The sequence below is a fragment of the Corvus moneduloides genome, chromosome 30 (assembly GCF_009650955.1).
Source record: "Corvus moneduloides isolate bCorMon1 chromosome 30, bCorMon1.pri, whole genome shotgun sequence".
In the NCBI taxonomy this organism is placed as follows: Eukaryota; Metazoa; Chordata; class Aves; order Passeriformes; family Corvidae; genus Corvus; species Corvus moneduloides.
Genome location: NC_045505.1, coordinates 2051219 through 2070502, shown reverse-complemented (window position 1 = coordinate 2070502; position 19284 = coordinate 2051219). Strand labels below are relative to the sequence as shown.

General features: G+C 49.2%; 2 protein-coding genes across 2 annotated transcripts; both read right to left on the bottom strand.

The window, feature by feature from the left end:
* Positions 1-3788: 3788 nt before the first annotated feature.
* HOXC8 (homeobox C8) lies at positions 3789-7882 on the bottom strand. The gene is made up of 2 exons (XM_032094185.1): positions 7366-7882; positions 3789-4324 (listed from the first exon to the last, which is right to left on the bottom strand). The coding sequence occupies exons 1-2, from the start codon at positions 7799-7801 to the stop codon at positions 4029-4031; spliced, it is 732 nt and encodes a 243-aa protein (XP_031950076.1). The 5' UTR covers positions 7802-7882; the 3' UTR covers positions 3789-4028.
* A 7235-nt stretch (positions 7883-15117) lies between these two features.
* HOXC9 (homeobox C9) lies at positions 15118-19014 on the bottom strand. The gene is made up of 2 exons (XM_032094258.1): positions 18302-19014; positions 15118-16409 (listed from the first exon to the last, which is right to left on the bottom strand). Exons 1-2 carry the CDS (start codon positions 18831-18833, stop codon positions 16165-16167), a joined length of 777 nt encoding a protein of 258 aa, XP_031950149.1. The 5' UTR covers positions 18834-19014; the 3' UTR covers positions 15118-16164.
* Positions 19015-19284: the final 270 nt, after the last annotated feature.

Genomic DNA, 19284 nt, shown 5'->3' with positions numbered 1-19284 from the left:
CAATAAAATAAAATAAAAAATGAATTTAACGCCCCAGAAATTCGTTGTCTCGCCAATATTCGGGGGCAGAATAAAAACGGAACGAATTTTTGCGCCTAACGGCCGCATTAGGCTGTGATTGGAATAATAAATTAAGGCGGAATAAGCGATCTGCCCGCGCTCGGCTCCGCAATTTTTCACAACCCGCGGAAGCGGGGGAGAAGCTGCAAAATTTGATTGGTCCATAAAAAAGCTTGGAATGGGCCGATATTTCTTATTTCAGGCGGCGAGGATGGGTCTAATTTCGGTAATACCGGCGCGAAGATCATTTCGGAATAAAGCACTTTGCGAGCGGCGAAATTTCCCTCGAATTAAATTCCCCCATAAAAAGAGGGAGGGAAAAAGGCAAAAAAAAATCTCTTTTTTTTTTTGCTGTTGGTTTTGTCGGTTTTTTTTTTTTTTTTCCTCGCCTCCCGAAATGGTTCCGGAGATAAGTGGATGTCACCCCAAGACGATGAGAAAATAAACATTTTTTCCCCTCTTAAAAGAAAAAAAAAGAAAAGAGCGGCCGTAATTCCATAATTTAACTGCGCGCTCTCGGCGGAGATAAATGTCACGGCGGGATAAAAACTCGGCGGATTTGGGGGTTTAAAGATGACGGATGGGATGCGAAAGCAGCTTTTTCCCCGGCTTTATTATTATTATTTTTAAACACTTTGATGAGTTCTCCGTCTCTCCCCTCCCCGCGCCTCTGCCGAGCCTCGGAGAGAGATTTTAATTTTTTAATTTTTTTTTTTTTTTGAAGCGACAAAGCGGAAAATCTTTGATTTTCACCCATTTTTTGGGGGGGTTTTCATGGCTGGGAAGGGCTGAGCTCGCGTCCCTCCCGTGATGAAGGGAGGCAAAAGCTCCTCGTTGGAAAAGCTGGATAAATATTCCCCCCAAAAATCCGCTTTTTAGCATAAACCGCTGCTTTATGACTGATAAAAGCCCTCACCTTCCCTGCCTGCCTTCCAGAGGGAAAAAAACGGGAATAAACCGAATTTTCAGGGATTTTGGAGGGGGGGGATTTTCAGGGGGAACCTCCCCGATTTGGGGATTTCGGGCAATTCGCGGCTGGGCGCCCACGGGAGCTGCGCCCACGCGGGATCCCATCCCTCTAATCCCATTTTTGGGGCATTTTCCCCCTTCCCAACCCCATTCCAGAGCAAAAATTGGGCTGGAAATGCCCCAAAAGTCGCTGCGGGGGCGCCCACGCGAGTCCCGATTTCCTGCGCTGCAAAACTTCCCCGATTTCCCCTTTTCCCCCTCTCTTTTCCTTCCTCTTTCCCAAAGATCCTGGGCAGCATCCAGCAATTCCAAACCCTCCTGAGGCGTTTAAATCCCTTTAATCCCGGGCTGGGGGGGAAGTTCGGATCAGGGAATTTGCTCCGTTTATCATTGAAAAAGCGGGGGAAAATCGGGGGGAAAAGGAGATAAAATTGGTTTTAAAGCTGGATTGACGGGAATGATGGGAATATTTGGGAAGTTTTCCTCCTCTTGGAGAAGGGCACGACAGCCCCGGAGGCGGCGGCGCGAGGGTTTTGGGTGGGAATGAAATAAAAACATCGTAAAAATGGGATAAAGGAGGAGGGAATGGAAGGGAATAAAATATAAACCCGCAGCGGCGGGGAAAAGCGGGATTGATGGTAATAAGAATCATTAGGATCATTAATAATCCTATTAATAATTGTATTAATAAGGTGTCCATGGGGGAAGAAGGGAGGATAAAAGAAGGGAATTTTCCTCGCGGGTGGGGAAAGGGAGGAATCGAGGAATGAGGGGATAACTAAAGAGAGAAAGGGAGAAATCCGCCAGGGCGCCGCTTCCCCGCCACCTTCCCACGTTTTTTGGGGACGCGTTTTCCCACCGGGAACGGGATCGGGGTCCCCGCACCTCCAATCTCCGCACCCCGCACCCGAAAGCGCCGCGATCCCACCCAAAAAGCAGCGAGGAAAAGGCGGCTCCTGCCCCATCCCAGGATTTTTCCTGCCCCTCGCGCACTCCGGGATTTTTTCCAAGGGGATTTTCCAAGCGGGAAAAGCCCAAATCCCCCTCGTGTCCCTTTTCCCAGCCCTCCAAGAGGCGACAAAAAGGCTCCAAAACGCCGGAATCTTTCGATATTTGGATTTTATTGGGATTTTTTTCTCGGCGGCCCCGCAGCTCCAGGCGGACAATTAACAGCGACGGTTAATGAGGTTTCTTTTGCTGCCCCGCTCGCAGGGGGAGTCCTCCAAAAAGGAGCCAAAATATTGGGATTTCCCCCCAAAAAAGGTGCTCGAGGTCGGTGCTTTTTGCAGCCAGAGGGGATTTGAAGGGTGAGGTCCCGCAGTGGGGCGGTGGAAACAGAGACCCCGCACAACGCACTGGTTTTAAAACCTTTTTTATTCTTTTCTTAGAATAATTATTATTATTGACGTCATGTCTCACGTATACAATACAAATCCACGCTGGCCAGAAGTGTTGTCTTTTTTTTTTTTTTTTTGCATTTTTCCCTTTTTTTCCCCTTTTTTTATTGATTTTTTTTTAATGTTTTCCCGGCGGGAATTTTGCTACATTCAGAGGTGGAACACGCAGAACTATGGAATCGCTCTTTTTTTTGTTATTATTTTTAATTTTATTTTAATTTTTGTTTCTTTTTTTCTTACATAAAACAAATGACGATTTTTTTTCATCTTTTTTTTTATTCTTTTATTTTTTTTTTTTCCGAGCATGAACAGATAAAAGTCAAGACAAATAGATAATAACTCTACATTCAGTGCAATTTAGTTCTACACTACTTTATAAGCACAATAAAATAATACAATACTGTGCGTTCTCAACTAGGCAGTTTCAGTTGTTGGGATTTTTTTTTTAAATTTTATTATTTTTTTTTAATTATCATCATCATCATCATCATTATTTCCAAGAAAATAAGCAGCAACAAACGACAATAAAACCGCATTACAAATACTTCCAAAGCATGACTCCTTCTATAGGTAGTGATAAGTACAATACAAGGTTGGTTGGTGTTTTTATTTCTTTTTTTTTTCTTATTTATTTATTATTATTTTTATTATTTATTTATTTATTTATTAGTATTATTAATTAATTTTTTTTTTTTGGCTACTTAGTAGCTTGCATCAGGGCGAAAACGCAGCTCGCTCTCCTCTCTTTCTCTCTTCCTCTCGCATTTAAATAAATTCGGAGCGAAATTGAAGATCTGGAAGCCCCTGGTTGCTAATTAGGGTCGATAATTAAATTATTGCAGGTTTTCCCTTTAGGTAGTACAGGAAGAATTTCGAGTGCTCACAAACAGCGCCTGGAAAAACACGGCGGGGGAAAAAGGGGTGGGAAGCGCGGCTTGGCCTATCCAGGGATTCCCAAAAATTCCTGAAAAACGATGAGATTTGGGGGGGGTTCGGGGGCGCTGCCAGGTGAGGCTCGCCCTGCAAAGCTCCGCGGGGGAAAAAGGGACAATTCCAGGGAAAAGCTGGGAAAAGCTCCCTCGCTTCCCCCTCCGGGGTCGTTCGGGAGAATTGGGAGGGGGGAAAAAACCCCTCGAGGTTTAAAAAAGAAATCCCCAACCCCAAAAAAAACCCCACAATAAAAACCGGGACAAAGTCAAAGCTGTTTAAATAAATCCGAATTTGGGACGAGCGGTGGCATTTCCCTCCCAGCCCGGCTTAAGGCTGGGAATACCTCGCTTTAGCGAGTTCATTTCTCTTCTCATTCATTTTTCATTTCATTTTTCATTTCATTTTTCATTCATTCCCCCCCCCCCACCCCCCCTTTCCTGCGCTCATTTCTGGGACTTTAAAAAAAAGAAAAAAAAGAGAAAAAAAAAGGATAAAAAAAGCAGGAATAAGGGAAGTTTCCGCGCCAATAAAAAAAGGCTACAACTGCTTGACAGGTAGTTACTGCTGGGTGAGCCTCTCCATTCTATACTCTATAAAAGCAAATGACCGTCGTAAACATCTCGATTTATCATCTGCCATAAAACCGCGACTTCAAGGGGAGCTGAGCCGAGCTCAGTCCTTGCTTTCTTCTTTCTCCTCCTCTTCTTTTTCCTCTTCCTCGTTCCCTTCTTCCTCGGCTTTCTCCTCGTCCCGCACCCCCCCGGGCAGCTTGTCTTTGTTGTTTTCCTTTTTCCACTTCATGCGGCGGTTCTGGAACCAGATCTTCACTTGTCTCTCGCTCAGTCCCAGGGCGTGCGAGACCTCGATGCGCCGCTTGCGAGTCAAGTAGGGGTTGAAGAGGAATTCCTTTTCTAATTCCAGGGTCTGGTACCGGCTGTAAGTTTGGCGGCCGCTGCGTCTGCCGGGAGCTGTGGGGGCACAAAAAAAGCCGCAAAACTTCTCAGTTCCTCTGTTCTCCCCCCCCACCCCCCCCCTCCTCTGCCCGGCCCCAGCACCTCGGCGAGCTGCTGGTGAACAACAAAAAAAAAACCCACCCCCATAATCGGCTGCTTTCGCCCTTTTTCCGCCTCTTTTTTGCCCCTTTTTCGTGCCTTTCTCGCTGCTTTCTTGCCCTTTTTTCATCCCTTTTTCTTAGCCCTTTCTCCTCTCTTTATTTTCCCTTCTCGCCCTTTTCTCACCTCTTTTTCACTCCTTTTTCACCCCTTCCTCACCCATTTCCACCCCTTTTCCCCCCTTTCTTTGCCCCTTTTTCACCCCTTTCTCCCCTCTTTTTCTGCCCCTTTTCACCCCTCTTTTACCCTTTCTCACCCAGATTTTACCCTTTTTTTGCCCTTTTTTGCCCCCTTTCCGCCCTTTCTCGCCCTCCAGGTGCTGCGGGGCAGCGCTGGGGTTTCCGGGATAACGCTGGGGCCGATTCCCGGGAGCGCTGGGGGAGGTGGGTGTCAAGCTCATGCACAAAAGACCCTTCCAGCTGCCCCACAGGTTCTGGAGGGGAAATCCCCGTGGCAGCTCCGTTCTCTTCCCAAAAATACTCCTTTTTCCCAGGAAAGGTGCATTGTTCAGCATCGACCCCTCTGCAGCCTCTCTAGTCCCTCATCTCCTTTTTCTTTTCCTTTTCCTTTTTCTCTTTTTCTTTTTCTCTTTTTCTCTTTCTCTCTTTCTTTATTTCTTTCTTTTTCTTTCTCTTTCTTTCTTTTTCTTTCTTTCTTTCTTTCTTTCTTTCTTTCTTTCTTTCTTTCTTTCTTTCTTTCTTTCTTTCTTTCTTTCTCTCCTTCCCTCCCTCTCTCCCTTTCTCTTTTTCTCCTTTTTTTCTCTCTTTTTCTCTCCTTCCTTCTCATTCTGTCCTTCTCTTTCCCCCTCTTTCTTTCCCTTTTCTCCTCTTTCTTCCTCTTTCCCCTCCTTTATTCCCTCCTTTTCTTTCCCTTTTCCCCATTTCTTTCCCTTTTTCCCTTTTCTTCCCCCTTTCCCCTCATCCACTCCTTTATCCCTCTCCCTCCCCATCCCCTTTTTCCCTCCCCCGCCCCAAAACTCCCCAAATCCCTTTTGCTTTTCCAGGCATTCCCCCCAAAACACAGGGAAGGGGGGCGGGGTTGGGGAGGGGGGAGCTCCTTTTTGCCCAAATTCCCTGAAAATCGGGATTTTTCTCTGCAAAACAAACCCTGAGCCGGGGATTTCCCTGCGCAAAGCCCGGGATTTGTCTGGAAAAACAACTCGAGAGGGGCGTTCGCAGCCACAGCCAAGACAGAGAGGGGGGAAAGAAAGGAGAGAAAATCGAAAGAAATGAGGGCAAAAAAAGACGGGAGAAGAGCTGCGCTTGCAGCCCCCGCACTTCCTCGCGCGCTAATGAGAAAAACAATTTATTTGGGGGAAAAAAAGCCAGCTCGGGATCGAGCTGATCCCGTCCCGGAGCCTCCCTCTAGGTCAAAGCTTAGATAAATAACGAGTTTTCCTCTCCCGCAGCCCCTGGGCCACATCCTCTCGCCAGCAGCCACAGCTCCTCTCCTTCCTCCTTTTTTTTGGGGGGGGGAGGGTTATTTTTAATGTTGGAAATTTTCCCGCGGGGTTGAGTTTTTTGCTGGGGGTGAAGGCAGAGGTGGGGGAGGAATAAAAACCTTTTGGGGGGGCTCTGCTCCGCTCCTGCGAATCCCCATCGCCCTTCACATGGTTTGAATTACCCGCAGTCTGCACAACCTTGGGGCTGAGCTGCAACTTTCAATTATTTCCCTTTTTTTTTTTCCCCCCTGCCGTTTTTCCAGGCTGAAGTTCCGAATTATTTTGAATTTCCCACTCCTTTTCTTTGTTTTTGTTGTTGTTGTTGTTGCTTTTTGGGTTGATTTTTTTTTTTTTTTAATCCCAACCCCACAGCCCCGAGCTAAGTTTTTTTTTTTCCCCTCCCTGCTGCAACTTTTCCTCTCCAGGCGTTAGGAAACAAGATGCAATAATAATAATAATAATAATAATAATAACAATAATAATAATAATAAAATTAAATATATATTCCTATATCAGGAAATCCTCAGGACGAGTTCCCACCTTTCAGGCTGCGTCTCCCAGCGGTTAAAAAAGGACATTTGTGACATTTTAAAGAGCGCTGCTCTTATCAACATGCAAACAACCTCGTGGGAGCCGTATCTTATTGCCAATCCTCGAGGCAAGCCATAAAAAAACCCTAAAAAAACCCCCAAGTTTTACTTTTATTGCGATTTAAAGGGGTTTTTTTTATTATTATTTTTGCAGGGAATCCCCTCGGTTTGTTTTTGGTAAAAAAGAAGAAAGGTCAGCAGCAAACGGCTGGGTCCCAGCTGATATTATTCTTTTTTTTTTTGAGATCTAGATACAAATATAAATATCAATATAATTATAACTATAACTATAAATACAAATATAAATATAAATACATATATGCGTAAGTGGGGATGGGCGTGTTGGCGAGAGGTCGGAATTTTGGGGAGAGGTCTGGATTTGGGGAGAAGAGGCCGGAATTTTGGGATGAAAGGTCTGAATTTGGGGATGAAAGGTCGGGATTCTGGGAGAAGAGGTCAGAATTTTAGGAGAAGAGGCCGAAATCTGGGGATAAAAGCTCTGAATTTTGAGATAAAAGGTTTGAATTTTAGAATTAAAGGCCGGAATTTCGAGATAAAAGCTCGGAATTTGGGGCTCAAAAGTCTGAATTTCGAGCTAAGAGGCCGGAATTTTGACACCAAAGCTCCGAATTTCCGTACAAGGGGTCCGAATTTCGGGACGAAGGGTGGGAATTCAGCCGGAAAAGGCCGGGATTTGGGGCTAAAAGGTGGGAATTCTGCTAAGAACGCGGCATTCCAGGAGCCCCCCGCGCGCACACACACACACACACACACAAACACCCACAGCAAAACCAGCGCGAACCCGGCAAACCGAGCCAAACACATCAAAGCAGGAGGGAGGAAAAAAAAAAGCTCAAGATCCTAACCGTGAGGTCTCATCCATGGGAACATGAGACTGGGAGACGAGTTTTGATTTAAATGCCCTTGTCCCTCGCTAGAGTTACTGTTGGCCGACGATTTACAGTCAGGATATTGTACCACAGCCGCGTCTTGCTGCGCCCCGTAGAGCGACTGCCGGGGCAGAGCTTCATATCCATAGAATTTGGAAGCGTCTCCGTGGCACGCCAGGGCGCACGGGTTCTGCTGGTAGCCCGAGTTGGAGATGCCGGAGGTGCCGTGGTGGAAAAACTCCTGGACGTGGTGGGAAGGGTGCTGGAAGGTGGGAGCGGCGCTGCCCGGGCCGTACACCAGGGCATGGCTCCTGCCCACGCTCTGGGGGAAGCGGCAGTCGTAGTAAGTTGGCTCCAGGGATTCGCCGCCTTTGTACTTGGAAAACAGAGGGTTGACAAAGTAGGAACTCATGACCCTCGCATGCAAAAAAAAAAAAAAAAAAAAAAAAAGGAAAAAAAAAAATAAGAAGAAGAAAGGACAAAAAAAAGAAAAAAAAAACAAAAAAGCCCCACAACACCAAAAACAAAAACAACAAAAACCGCAGGAAAATGGCTGAAAAGCAGCAAAAAAAAACCCGCTTTAATTCTGAAAAATAAAACCAAAAACGCGAAGCGAGGCTCGTCCCCGGACTGGGGAAGTCCTGCGCTTTTTTTTTTTTTTTTTTTTTTTTAAGAGTGGCTCTTTTTCTCTCTCTTTCCTTTTCTCTCTCTTTCCTTTTCTCTCTCTTTCCTTTTCTCTCTCTTTTTCTCTTTCTTTCCTTTTTTTTTTTTTTTTTTCAGGATTTTTTTTTGTTTTTGTTTTTGGAGGGTTGTTGCTTTTGGTTTTTTTTTTGGTTCTGTTTTTTAAACGCGCTCTCAAAGGCGTTTCATGGTGGCTCCGTGTGTCTGCACGCGCGGTGCTCGGTGCTCTTGACTCCTCTTGTAATCTGTCGGTAGGTAGAGCTCTCTCTCTCTCTCTCTCTCTCAATTTCTCTTGGAACTCTGCTCCTTCCCTTTAACACCACAGGCAAATTCCTCAAAATCCCGGTGGTGTGGCTTTTTTTTTTTTTTTTTTCCCTCTCCCTTCTTTTTTTTTTTTTTCCCCTTCCTTTTTTTTTTCTTCTTTTTTTTTTCCTTTCCTCCTTTTTCTTCCTCCTTTTTTTTCCCTCCTTTTTTTTTTTTCCTCTTCTCCTTTCCCCCCCCTCCTTTTCCCCACTCCTTTCCCCTCCTTTTTCCTCCTTTTCCCCCCTCTTTTTTGCTCTCAATTTCTCTCCCCCTCGCCGCTCTCCTCCCTCCGCCGCCTCTCGCAGCGCCCAAATGACCCCGATTTCGGCCGCTTTTTTTCGGGGGGGGGGGGGGCGGCGATTTACGACCCCAAAAAACCCCGATTCGCGACTCCCCCGCGCCCCCAGCCCCCTCCGCTCGGGGGGGGGACCCTCCCCTAATAAAGACGAGGGGGAAGGGGCGCATTAATATCCCAAATCCCTCCCCCCCCCCCTTTTTTTCCCGGCAGCAGCCTCGTCCCCCTGGCAGCGAATGCCAGCGCGGGGAGGTCACCCTAGGTAACCTCAACAGGTAAAAAACGGCCCCAGGACCCCCCCGAGACCCCCCCCGGCCCCCCAAAATCCCAAATCCGCCCCCCCAGCCCCTCCCCGGGGGCTTGGGGGGTTTTGTTGTTGTTGTTGTTGTTGTTGTTGTCATTGCTGGGGGGGGTCCCGGGGGGGGAGGGCGGGGTGGGTCCCACCTGGCGAGGGGAGGGGGCTCTGGGGGGATGCAGGGGCTAACACCAGATTTCCTCTTTTTTTCCTTTTTTTTTGGCCTTTTTCCCTTTTTTCACCTTTTTTTCCTTTTTTTTTTTTTTTGCTTTTTTTCCCCCGCCTCATTTTCCCTTTTTTCTCCTTTTTTTCCCCTTCTCTTTTCTTTTCTTTTCTTTTCCTTCTATTTCCCTTTTGCTTCCTTCTATTTTCCTTTTATTTCCTTCTTCCCCCTTTCCCCCCTTCTTCCCCCTTTTTTTCCATTTTCTTTCCTCTCCTTCCCCTTTCTCCCCTTTTCTTCCCCTTTTTCTCCTTTCCCTCCTTTTTCCCTCTCTTTTTTCCCCCTTTCCCCCCATTTTACCCTCCCCCCCCTATTTTACCCCGTCTTTTTTCCCTGCCCACTCCGATTTTTTCCCTTTTTTGCCCCATTTCCCCCCATTTCTCGCGTGTTGTTGTGGTGCTGGTGGCGATGGTGGTCGGCAAGGTCGGAATCAACCAAACAAAAGCCCCCAAAAAAACCGGGAGCGAGAATCCAGGGAATCTTTTCCCTCTGGATTGGCCGCTCCTCGCTGTCCTTGAGAGCGAATAAAGGCAGAAAACCGCGGGGTTTATCCATTTTATTTCATTTATTTCCTTTTTTTTCCCCCAATTTCCCCCCCTCTCCCCCCACCTTTCCAACCAACCCCTGGAAATCCACGGCTGGAATTGGCAGGGATGGAATTCCAAGGGGATAAAGTCGAGGTTTTGCTGTAAAAAATCCACTCTGGAGGCGAAGTCAGGCTGCCCTTTGTGCACGCTGGAAAAAAAATCCACCCCAGACCCTTCTCCCCCCCCCTTTTCCAGCTTCAAACCCCGATTTTTCCCATTTTCCCCCTTTTCCAACCCATTTTTGTGCCCTCGGCCCTCATTTTTTGGGCGCTGGGAGTGACCATTCCCTGCAACCTTTCCCTTCGGCCACCTCGCGTTGACGAAACTCATTAAAAACACCCAAATCACCGCAAAACCTGAGGATTTTTGTTCATTTTGGGGGTTTTTTTTCCAGCCTGGGGAGGGGAGGAGGAGGAGGAGAACATTTCCCACAGGAATCTTTGCTGCAGAGCCGCCAAAAAAACCCCGAATCCCCCCAAAATCCCATCACTCCCAACCCCTCCCGAGTCCTCAGCCCTTCCAAACCCTTTCCCCGCTGTTCTTCCCCCCCCTCCCACCACCTAAAAAACCCCAAATTATTTTCAGCAGAGCCCCAATTCTGATTTCGGGACAAACCCCCCGCGGCTCCTGCCCGGCGAAATTCCCATTTCCAGGGCGATTTTCAGCCTTGGGGCGGCTCCGACCTTTGCCAAGGCTGAAAATCGGATCTTTTTTTTAATTTTAATTTTTTTTTTCATTCTCCCACCCCCGTCCCCGAGGAGAGGAGCAGCCCCAGCTCTCCTGGAGCAGATTTTCCCCTTTTTTTTCCACGGAGAGCGGCGGCGCGGGGAGGGGGGTTCCTGCGAGCAGACAATGAGCTGATTTTTCCCCAGCGCTGAGCCTGAAAATATTCATATTTTTTAACAACCCAGACGCCTTTTCTGCCAAGAAACAACCCCAAAACACCCCAAATTCTCCAGGACGGCGCTGATTTTTGCAGAATTCCCCCACTCCGGCTCCTTTCCCCCCCAGATTCCACCCCTTTTTCCCCCAAAAATGAGAAGGGAAGAGCAGCCAGGGACAACAGAGGCTCCTTAATTCCCAGCGAGCGCCGAGGTGACCGAATTTCCCCTCCCTAATCAATAACATTTCTATTTTTAAACCCCCAGCGCCGAGCCAGGGGGGAAAAGAAAATGAATTTTCAGCTCAGGGTGGGGAGGAAGGATTTTGGGGACTTTTTGGGGTTTTTTTTCCCCCTGGATAAAGGCGCCGAGACTCCTCCAAAAATCTCATTTCAGCTCGGGGAGAAACGCTGCGATTTCGGTGTCGGGGGGAGAGACGAGCCCCCCCATCCCCCCCGCCGGCGTTTTTGGGAACGCTGCGGTTTTTAAGGGAACATCCCGACTTTTGGGGGCCGCTCTTTGTCTGGGCTGGATCTGGATGCGCGGTTGGGGTTTTTTGGGGGGCATTTCTGGCGTTTTGAGGGTTCATCGCCCTCTCCCCGAGCGGATTTTCTGTCCCCCCTCCTCCCTTTTGCCCTGACCTTCACTGGAAAATGTCATTTTCTGCTTCCCCACCCCAAAGCGGGGCGGGAGACGTGAGGGGCGTAAATAAAGAGGAAGGAGGGGGGGGAAATGAGGAAAAATCAGCGCCACAACCACTCAAAAGAGGAGATTTTCTCCGCGCCAGCGTTTTTATTTTTTGGGAGATTTTACGTCCTCCAATGCCGGTGCTGGGTGCACCCCAAAGGGGAGGGGGGGAGGAAAGGGATCAAAACCAATTTATTTACAATTAAAAATGGTTTATTGAAAATTAAAAATCATTGATTAGAAATTGAAAAAAAAAAAATTAAAAAAAAAAAAACAAAAAAAAACTAAAAATACAGAGAATAAATTAAAAATCTGGTGACTGACCCAGAGGTGGTTGGGGTTCCTCGGAGCCCGGGGACGGGGACAAACCGGGGGTCGCGGGGTCGCTCCGCGGGTGCGGAATGGGGGGGGATGGGGGGGGGGGGAGGGGCCCTTGCGCGAACCCTGGGCCGACAGCGCCACCTCGCGGCCGCGCCCGCGCAGCGCCGCGGAACCGGGGGGGGGGGCGGGGGGGCCCGGGGGGCTCCGCGGCCGCGCTGGATCCGCTCCGAGCCCCGCGCTGCCCCAGCCCAGGCCTGGAGACCCCCAGGAATCGCCGCGGGGCGCGGGGGGGGCGGTTGTTTCTCAGTCCCACTTTTTGTATTTTTTTCCCCCGCTCTTTTCGCTTTCCCCCCCCCCATTTCCCTTCTTCCTCCTTTTCCCCCTCATTTCCCGCATTTCCTTTTCTCCCCTTTTCCCTTTTTCCCCTTTCCCTTTTTTTCCCCATTCCTGCTTTTTTTCCCCGTTTCCCTCATTTCCTTCTTTTCCTATTTTCCCCTATTTCCCCCTTTTCCCTCTTTTTTCCTTCCATTCCTCCTTTCCCCCCTTTCCCCTTTTTTCCCTCATCTCCCCTTTTCCTCCCATTCCCCTTTTCTCCCTCATTTCTCCTTTTCCCCCTCATTTCTCCTTTTCCCCCTCATTTCTCCTTTTCTCCCTCATTTCTCCTTTTCCCCCTCATTTCTCCTTTTCCCCCTCATTTCTCCTTTCCCCCCTCATTTCTCCTTTCCCCCCTCATTTCTCCTTTCCCCCCTCATTTCTCCCTTTCCCCCCCTTTTCTCCCCATTCCTTCTTTTCCCCCTATTCCCCCTTTTTTCCTCCAACTCCCCCTTCCCCCCCTACCTAATTTCCCCCATTTTTCCCCTTTTCCCCTCCGATTCCCCCTTTTCCCCCTTTTTCCCCCTTTCCCACCTTTTTTTCCCCCTTTTTTCCCCTTCCCCCCCCCTCCCTTTCCCCCCCCTCCGCCTCCCCTCCCCTTCCACCAATTTTTTACCTTCGACTCCTGCTCGGATTTTCCCTTTTTTTTTTTTCCTTCCCCCCCTCTCCCTCCCCTCCCTCACCCGAGGGGGGTCTGTTGTTTGTAGCTTGTAGACAAAACATTCCAATAATCCGGTTTCAAAGGGAAGAGCACCCACCTTATTTAACCCATAAAGCAATTAAAGCCAGACGTCTAGCCACGGCCCGGGCCCTGTTTTGTTCGCCCCTATTCAGCCCCGCATAGCAGGGAGACAAACAGAGCTGTAAAAAGCGCATTTTTTTGGGGGCTGCGGAAATGCACCTTGGGCCAGCTGCAGCCTCCCGGGCCCTCGTTTTGTGTCCTTCACAAAAGGGAGCCAAGCTCGGACCCACCCCGCGTAAAAAGCCACCCCAAAAAACCCCCTCTGGATTTATTTGGGGTTTTTTTTTTTTGGTGGGTTTTGTCCCCCCTTCTCTCTCTGCCAGGAGGATCCTCCAAAAAAATACAAATAATCTCACCTTGGGGTTGGGGAGAAATATTGGGGTTTTGGTGCCCCCCACCCTCACTCCCAGCCCCTCCCGGGTTTCAGGGCATGAGAGGAACGCAATTCCTGCTGCTTTTTTTCCCGGGAATATCCTGACATTTGGGGTCTGGGCAAGGCCGGGGATGTTCACACAAAGGCTGTATCAGTATGCGGCTGCACACACGCGCCATATGTCAAAAAAAACGCCGAAATCGGCGCTTTTTGACGCATTCATCGCCGCCAAACCCCGCTCCTGCCGCCAGCCGCCTTGGGTCGGGATCCTTAACAATTATTATCATTATTCCAGCGTGGGTTTTGTTCGGATTTTGGGGTTGGTTTTGGATTTTTTTTTGTTGGGTTGAGTTTTTTTTTTTTGGTTTTTTTTTTTTTGGTTTATTTTTTGGTGTGTGCCCGCGCGGAGGAGAAATTCAATGGCTGAGCCGCCCCGGGGCCAAATGGGATTTTATAACCGGTGTAACCCTGCCCCGGGGGACGCGCAGGGGGGCGGAGGGGACGCGGAGCGGGGGCGGAGGGGACCGCGGGCCTTGCACATGAACTAAAACTGCGGCCCGGCTTTCTCCCAACAAAGGGAAGCCCCGACCCCGCAGCTCGGCGCAGACAAAGGGGGCACCGCCGGCCCTAAAAGCGCTCGGTGGCCGCCGCGGGGAGGGGACAGCGCTTGGGGAGGGGGGACGGAGGGTGGGGAGGGAGCGGCAGAGGATGGGGAGAGAGGGGGGAAACGGGATCGGGGGCCAAAGTGAACTTCCCATAGATCACGGCCCTTTCAGCGGCCCTAAAACCGCTCCTGCCCGACCCCTCCGCGGAGAACCGGGGCGGGAGCGGCCTCCAGGCGCTGTCCGAGGGATGCTCGCGGTGATTTCGGCCCAATCTCTCAATTAACGATGATAAAACCGGCTGGGGAGGGCGGGGGTTTTATTCTTTATTCCAGGCGGAGAAGGAGAAATAATCATAAGAGCAATAATAATTATTATTTCGTGAAAAACAAAAATCGCCTTTCCGTGGGAAGATCCACACCCCCCCCCCTTTTCTCCTATTTTATTTTATTTGTTTTTTCGCCCGTAAATCTCCCGCTCGGCCCAAAAAAAAGAAATAAAATAAAAAATCTCTTCCACCCGGAGCATTTCACGGCGCGCTCGTTGAGGTTTTGTGGGATTTTTCCTCCTCTAGCACAAAACCGGGATCGTAAACGGGATTTTTTTCCCCCTCTCCCGCTCTCCGGGGATGCGCCCGCAGCGCTCCTGTCCCCCCCACCCCTCCGGTGACAAAAAAAAACCCTGGGAAAAGCGCCCCAAACCAGGGGGAGGAAGGAACAGGGGGAAAAAAAAAACCCTCAGAAGCAGCGAAAATATTAAAGAGCGATGTTTTAGCAGATCGGCGGAAATAATCGCTACCAGATTTTGGGTTGTTTTTTTGGGAACGGGAAGGGGGTGGATTTGGGGGAAAACCGGGACGAGGGCGACGAACGCGTCCCGCCCGCGCGGTCTGGTCCTGATTAGGGCGATTCCAGCGCTGCCCCGCTCGTTTCATTAAAGAAAGGCACCTCCAACAAGTTTTTATGATTAAACGTCCCTCGCTGCTCGTTTTTTCTGCCTTTTCCTGCCTCCCGCAGCAGCCTGGGAAGCGCCGCCGAAGGGAGGAAGGGGCCGGGGCCGGACCCGGCTTTTCCTCGCCGGGGGGCGGGGGGGGTTTGACCTTACCTCAGCCTCCCCCCATTTTTTGGTTTGGTTTGGGTTTGTTTTTTTTTTTTTTTAATCATTTCCCCCTCGCAGAGCGAAAAATAAAAGGGGGAGGGGGGGTCGCGGCTCTGCGGGATTTTTTTTTTGGCCTTTCCGCCCCGAAATTTGCGGCCGCGTGGCCGCCGCGCGCTGATTTCCCGGTTCCTTTTTCCTCCCCCCGCTCCTTCCCCCACCGCGGATATTTCATTTTCTTTTTTTTTTTCCATTTTTCCCCCTCCTTTCCAGGCCTGGAGAAGCCCCCGGATCAGCGGCCGCTCGTGCCAAGCTCCTCCATCCATTCCCAGCATCCACATCCAGCTTTTTTTTTTTTTCTCCCCTTTTTTTTTTTTTTTTCCCGAGCACATCCTTCGATCGCCCGCGGCCGTAAATTAGCACAATTAATTATCGCAATCTCCAAATTGATGGCGCGCAGAACCCTTACCTCAGCGCCTTTTTACCGCGGCGTTTCGGGCATGGAAAATGCAGGGAAAAAAACCCGCTCGGGGATGCTCGGGCCGAGCCCCGGGGCTGCTTTGAAAGAAAAAGACACCTCCAATGCCGATTTTTTTTTTTGCTGTTTCGTTGTTTTCGGGTGTTTTCTGGTTTTTTTTTTTTGTTTAAGGTATATTTACATAGAGCTGCTCTACAATAGGCAACAGAACAAATATTACAGAACGGGTCTGAGACGAGAATAAAATACACAAAATCGGTACAGCAGAAACGTTCAACACCGTGACAGAACATCAGCATCGAGAGCCACCATTCCCTCCAGTCCATTTTTTTTTTGTTTTTTCTCCTTTTTTTTTTTTGTTTTCCTCGCTTTTTTTTTTTTTTTTTTTGTACAAAATATTCACTCGCGAGCTCGCGGGATTCCAAAAAAAAAAAAAATTCAAAAAAAAAATTCAAAATACTGGATGAAGTTTTAATTTAGGAAATAAAATATAATAATAATAAAAAAACAAAAATAAAAATTCAAGTACTTCTCGTGTCGCTTTTGCTGAGGGCAGAGCAAGGCGGAAGAAAGGAAGAGAAAACCAAACCCCCCCCGGGCATCTTGCTTTTATTATTTTTTTCTCTTTTCAGTCGCATTTTAGAACAGCCTCGAGTCCCCAGACCTCTAACGCTAAACATTCATCCGCACATTCAAAGTCAGAAACGTTTCACCCCTTTTTTATCATCATTATCCTCTTTTTTCCCCTCTTTTTTCTGGTTTTTTTTTACGGTATTTTTTTTGCTGGTTTTTTTTTTTTTCTTTTTTTTCCTCTCCACCCTCGTTTCTCTCCGCCAAACTTTCTCATTGCTGTTCCTTATCGCTTTTCTCTTTGTTCATTTTCTTCATTTTCATTCGCCTGTTCTGAAACCAGATTTTGACCTGGCGTTCCGTGAGGTTCAGCACCCGCGCCACTTCGTACCTCCGGTCCCGCGTGAGGTACATATTGAATAAAAACTCTTTTTCCAGTTCCAGGGTCTGATATTTTGTGTAAGGGCATCGTTTCTTCCTCGTGGAGCGCGCGTGAATCCAATTTGCCACGGGGTTGTCTGAGAAAGAAGATTTTTTTTATATATATATTTCTTTTTTTTAATGTTTTTTAAATTTTTAATTTTTTTTTTGAGGGGGGGCCTGGGGAAAATATCAATGTACAAATCTGGCCTTTTTAAAAAATTTTTTCCCTCCCCCCCTCCACGCCCTACAGCCAGAACCTGTTTAATTAGCAGCTCTTACCTAAATATTTTAAGTGACCTTCACAAGGGTTTAATCTGTTTATTTTGGAGGGGGTCATTTCCTTTCTCTTTTCGCTGCCGTTCTCACGTTTAAAAAAAAAACCAAAAAAAAAAACCAAAAAAAAACCACAACAAAACTTCCAGTAAAAAAAAAAAAAAAAATCGGAAAAAAATCAAAAATCAAGAATCAAAAATAAAACCGGCGCGATGGGTTTAAAATAATAATAATTCTCCACATGGCGGCTGCTGCTGCTGGCGGTAATCGAAGAACGTAGTCATAAAAAGTCAAAATTCCCACCATTTCATAGGCCCATAAACTCTTTTTACAACCTCAGCTCGCCAAGACTTTCCCCAGAAGCTCTCCCGGACCTGCAAAGCCGCGCTGGGTTTTTTTAATATCTTCGGGATGACACGCGGGGTGCCGCAAAAATCGGATTTTTTGGGGGGTTTTTGGGGTTGGTTTTTTTGCCTTTTTAAAGGGATCTCGCCCCGCTGGTTCCGGGGTGCAGCTTTTCCCCCTGCGGGCGTTTTTAGGATGCTCCTGGCAGCCAGGGGAGCTTTCCCCCCCGAATTCCTCCCCCCATTCCCATCCCGAGCGTGCCTGGCACCGGCCCGCCTGTCACGGACGGAGGTGCCAGCCCAGCCCTGCTGCCAGCGCCGTGCCCGGGGCTGTCACCGCCCCGCCGCCCCCAAATCCCCCCGTCCTCGGGCCGGGGCTGGCCCCAAAGTCGCCCCAAAAGTGTCCCCAGCCTCGCCTGCGCCAGGTTTTGGGGTGATTTGAGGCGATTTTCGCCCTCCTCCTGCAGCGGCCGTTACCTGATCGCTGCCCCTGGAACTGCTCGAGGTTTTGCTGGTGCCCGCCTCGGGTTTGGGGCTTTTGGGGGTTTTTTTGGGAGTTCCCCCCTCCCTCCTCAGCAGCTCCAGTGCCCTGCGCTCGCTGCCTTCTGCCCCCTCAGCTGCCTCTAAAATCCCCATTTTCCTCCTTCTTTCTCCTGTGCAGCCCTCCCCAGGCTCCCACCTTTCCCTTTATTCCCACGTGGAGGAGGATTTTTTGGGGGGAATAATTTAGGAATAACCGCGCCGCCGGAGCTTTTATTGATTTTTCCAAGAGATAAAGGGGGCACCTCTGCGTTCACCCAGAGATGTTCCCTTCCCCTCCCTGGGAAAAAAAAAAAGAAACCAAACCCAAAATCCACCCCCACATCCGCACGTTCGCTCCCAGGCATCTCCAAACTCTTCCTTGTTCTTGGAAAGTGGGAATTTTTGGGAGCCAAAGAGGCTTCTCCCTGTGCTTTGCCCCTCTCTCGCACACGCACGCTCTTCCTCTAGAACTATTATTGTTACCATTATGATGAGGATGATCATAATTATTATTATTTTTGATTTAATTCTCCCCCCCTGGAAAGGGGGTGGGGATCAAAGCAGCCCCCTCAGTGGAATAAAAATCTTTTTTTAAAAAAGGGGGGAAATAGAGAAGAATAAAGGGGGGGGGGGGGGGGGAGGAAAAAAACATCCCAAAGAGCCCGAAACAAAGTGGACTCGCTGAAACCCCCAGAATCTTCCTGCGGCTCTGGAGTTTTAGGGTCGGGCTCTGTCCCTCTCCTCTCTCTCTCTCTCTCTCTCTCTCTAAGGTAATTTCATTTTATTGAGTAGGGTCCTGGAAGCCGTAATGCCTTCCGCGGTCGTAAACAAGAATGACTTGGACTTACTGGGGTCTAATTCGTGCTTTTCTTCTTTGTGTTTGCTGGAAGCGATGGCTTCGGACTCCGGGGAAGACGGAATTGTCTGCGCCGCTCTGTCTCGCAGCTCCCCGGGAGCCCCGTACATGAAATCCGCGTAGCCGCGGCCGTCGGAGGGGCCGCACTCCGCCCTTCTCCCCCCAAAAGCGTCCGCCTTGAGCCCGTAGGGCCGAGCCCCGAAGGCCGGGAAGGACACGGCCCCGGCCAGCGGCTCCAGCCAAGTCCGCACGTACCTGGGCTCGGCCGCCTGCGGCCCGTACGGGGGCGGGGGGTGCGGGTGGGGGTAGCCCACCGAGGGCTGCGAGGGCACGGGGGCCCACGAGGTGGTGAAAACGGCCGGTTTGGGGGCGAAACTGCACGAGGGGAAGTCGCCACAGTCCGGCACTAATCCTGCGGGGCGAGCGGCGCCGGGGCCGCCGAACCGCGAGGCCAAGAGCTCCTCGTTGTCGTGGCCGATCAGCGAGTCCACGTAGTAGTTGCTGATGGGGCCCGAAGCCGACATGGTTCGCTCGCCCCCTCTTTTACATTCATAAGATTATTGTATGAAGTGTATGTGTACTTTTTATCTGCTCATAGAACAATCAGGGCAGGTAATTATTTTTTCAGCCGTTCCCACTGTGCCATTGGCTGCCGCCCTCACGTGATTGTATTTACCCAAAAATATCGCCTGGATCAATCCGCAGGGTTTTTTTTTTTTTTTTTTTTTTCCTTTTTTTTTTTCTTCCCCTCCTATCCCCTGTTTTTTTATTTTTTTTTTTTTTTTTCCCCTTTTTTTTTTTTTTTTTTAATCTCATAACGCCACCCGGCTTTTCCTTAGGAAAAAAAAAAAAGAAAAAAAAAGAAAAAGCAAAAGCGGCTGGAAACGGGGGCGGAGATGAGGAGGAGGAGGAGGGAGGGATGCTCGGCTGCTCGGCGGCCGGGGGATGCTCAGCCCCGCGGGCTGGGAGGGGGGA

Excerpts from the sequence above, each read along its gene's own strand:
- HOXC9 (XM_032094258.1), bottom strand. The coding sequence starts at position 18,833 with ATGTCGGCTTCGGGCCCCATCAGCAACTACTACGTGGACTCGCTGATC. Across the intron at positions 16,410-18,301 it reads AAAGCACGAATTAGACCCCA|ACAACCCCGTGGCAAATTGG; the intron begins GTAAGTCCAAGT and ends CTTCTTTCTCAG.
- HOXC8 (XM_032094185.1), bottom strand. The coding sequence starts at position 7,801 with ATGAGTTCCTACTTTGTCAACCCTCTGTTTTCCAAGTACAAAGGCGGC. Across the intron at positions 4,325-7,365 it reads CCCATGGATGAGACCTCACG|CTCCCGGCAGACGCAGCGGC; the intron begins GTTAGGATCTTG and ends GTGCCCCCACAG.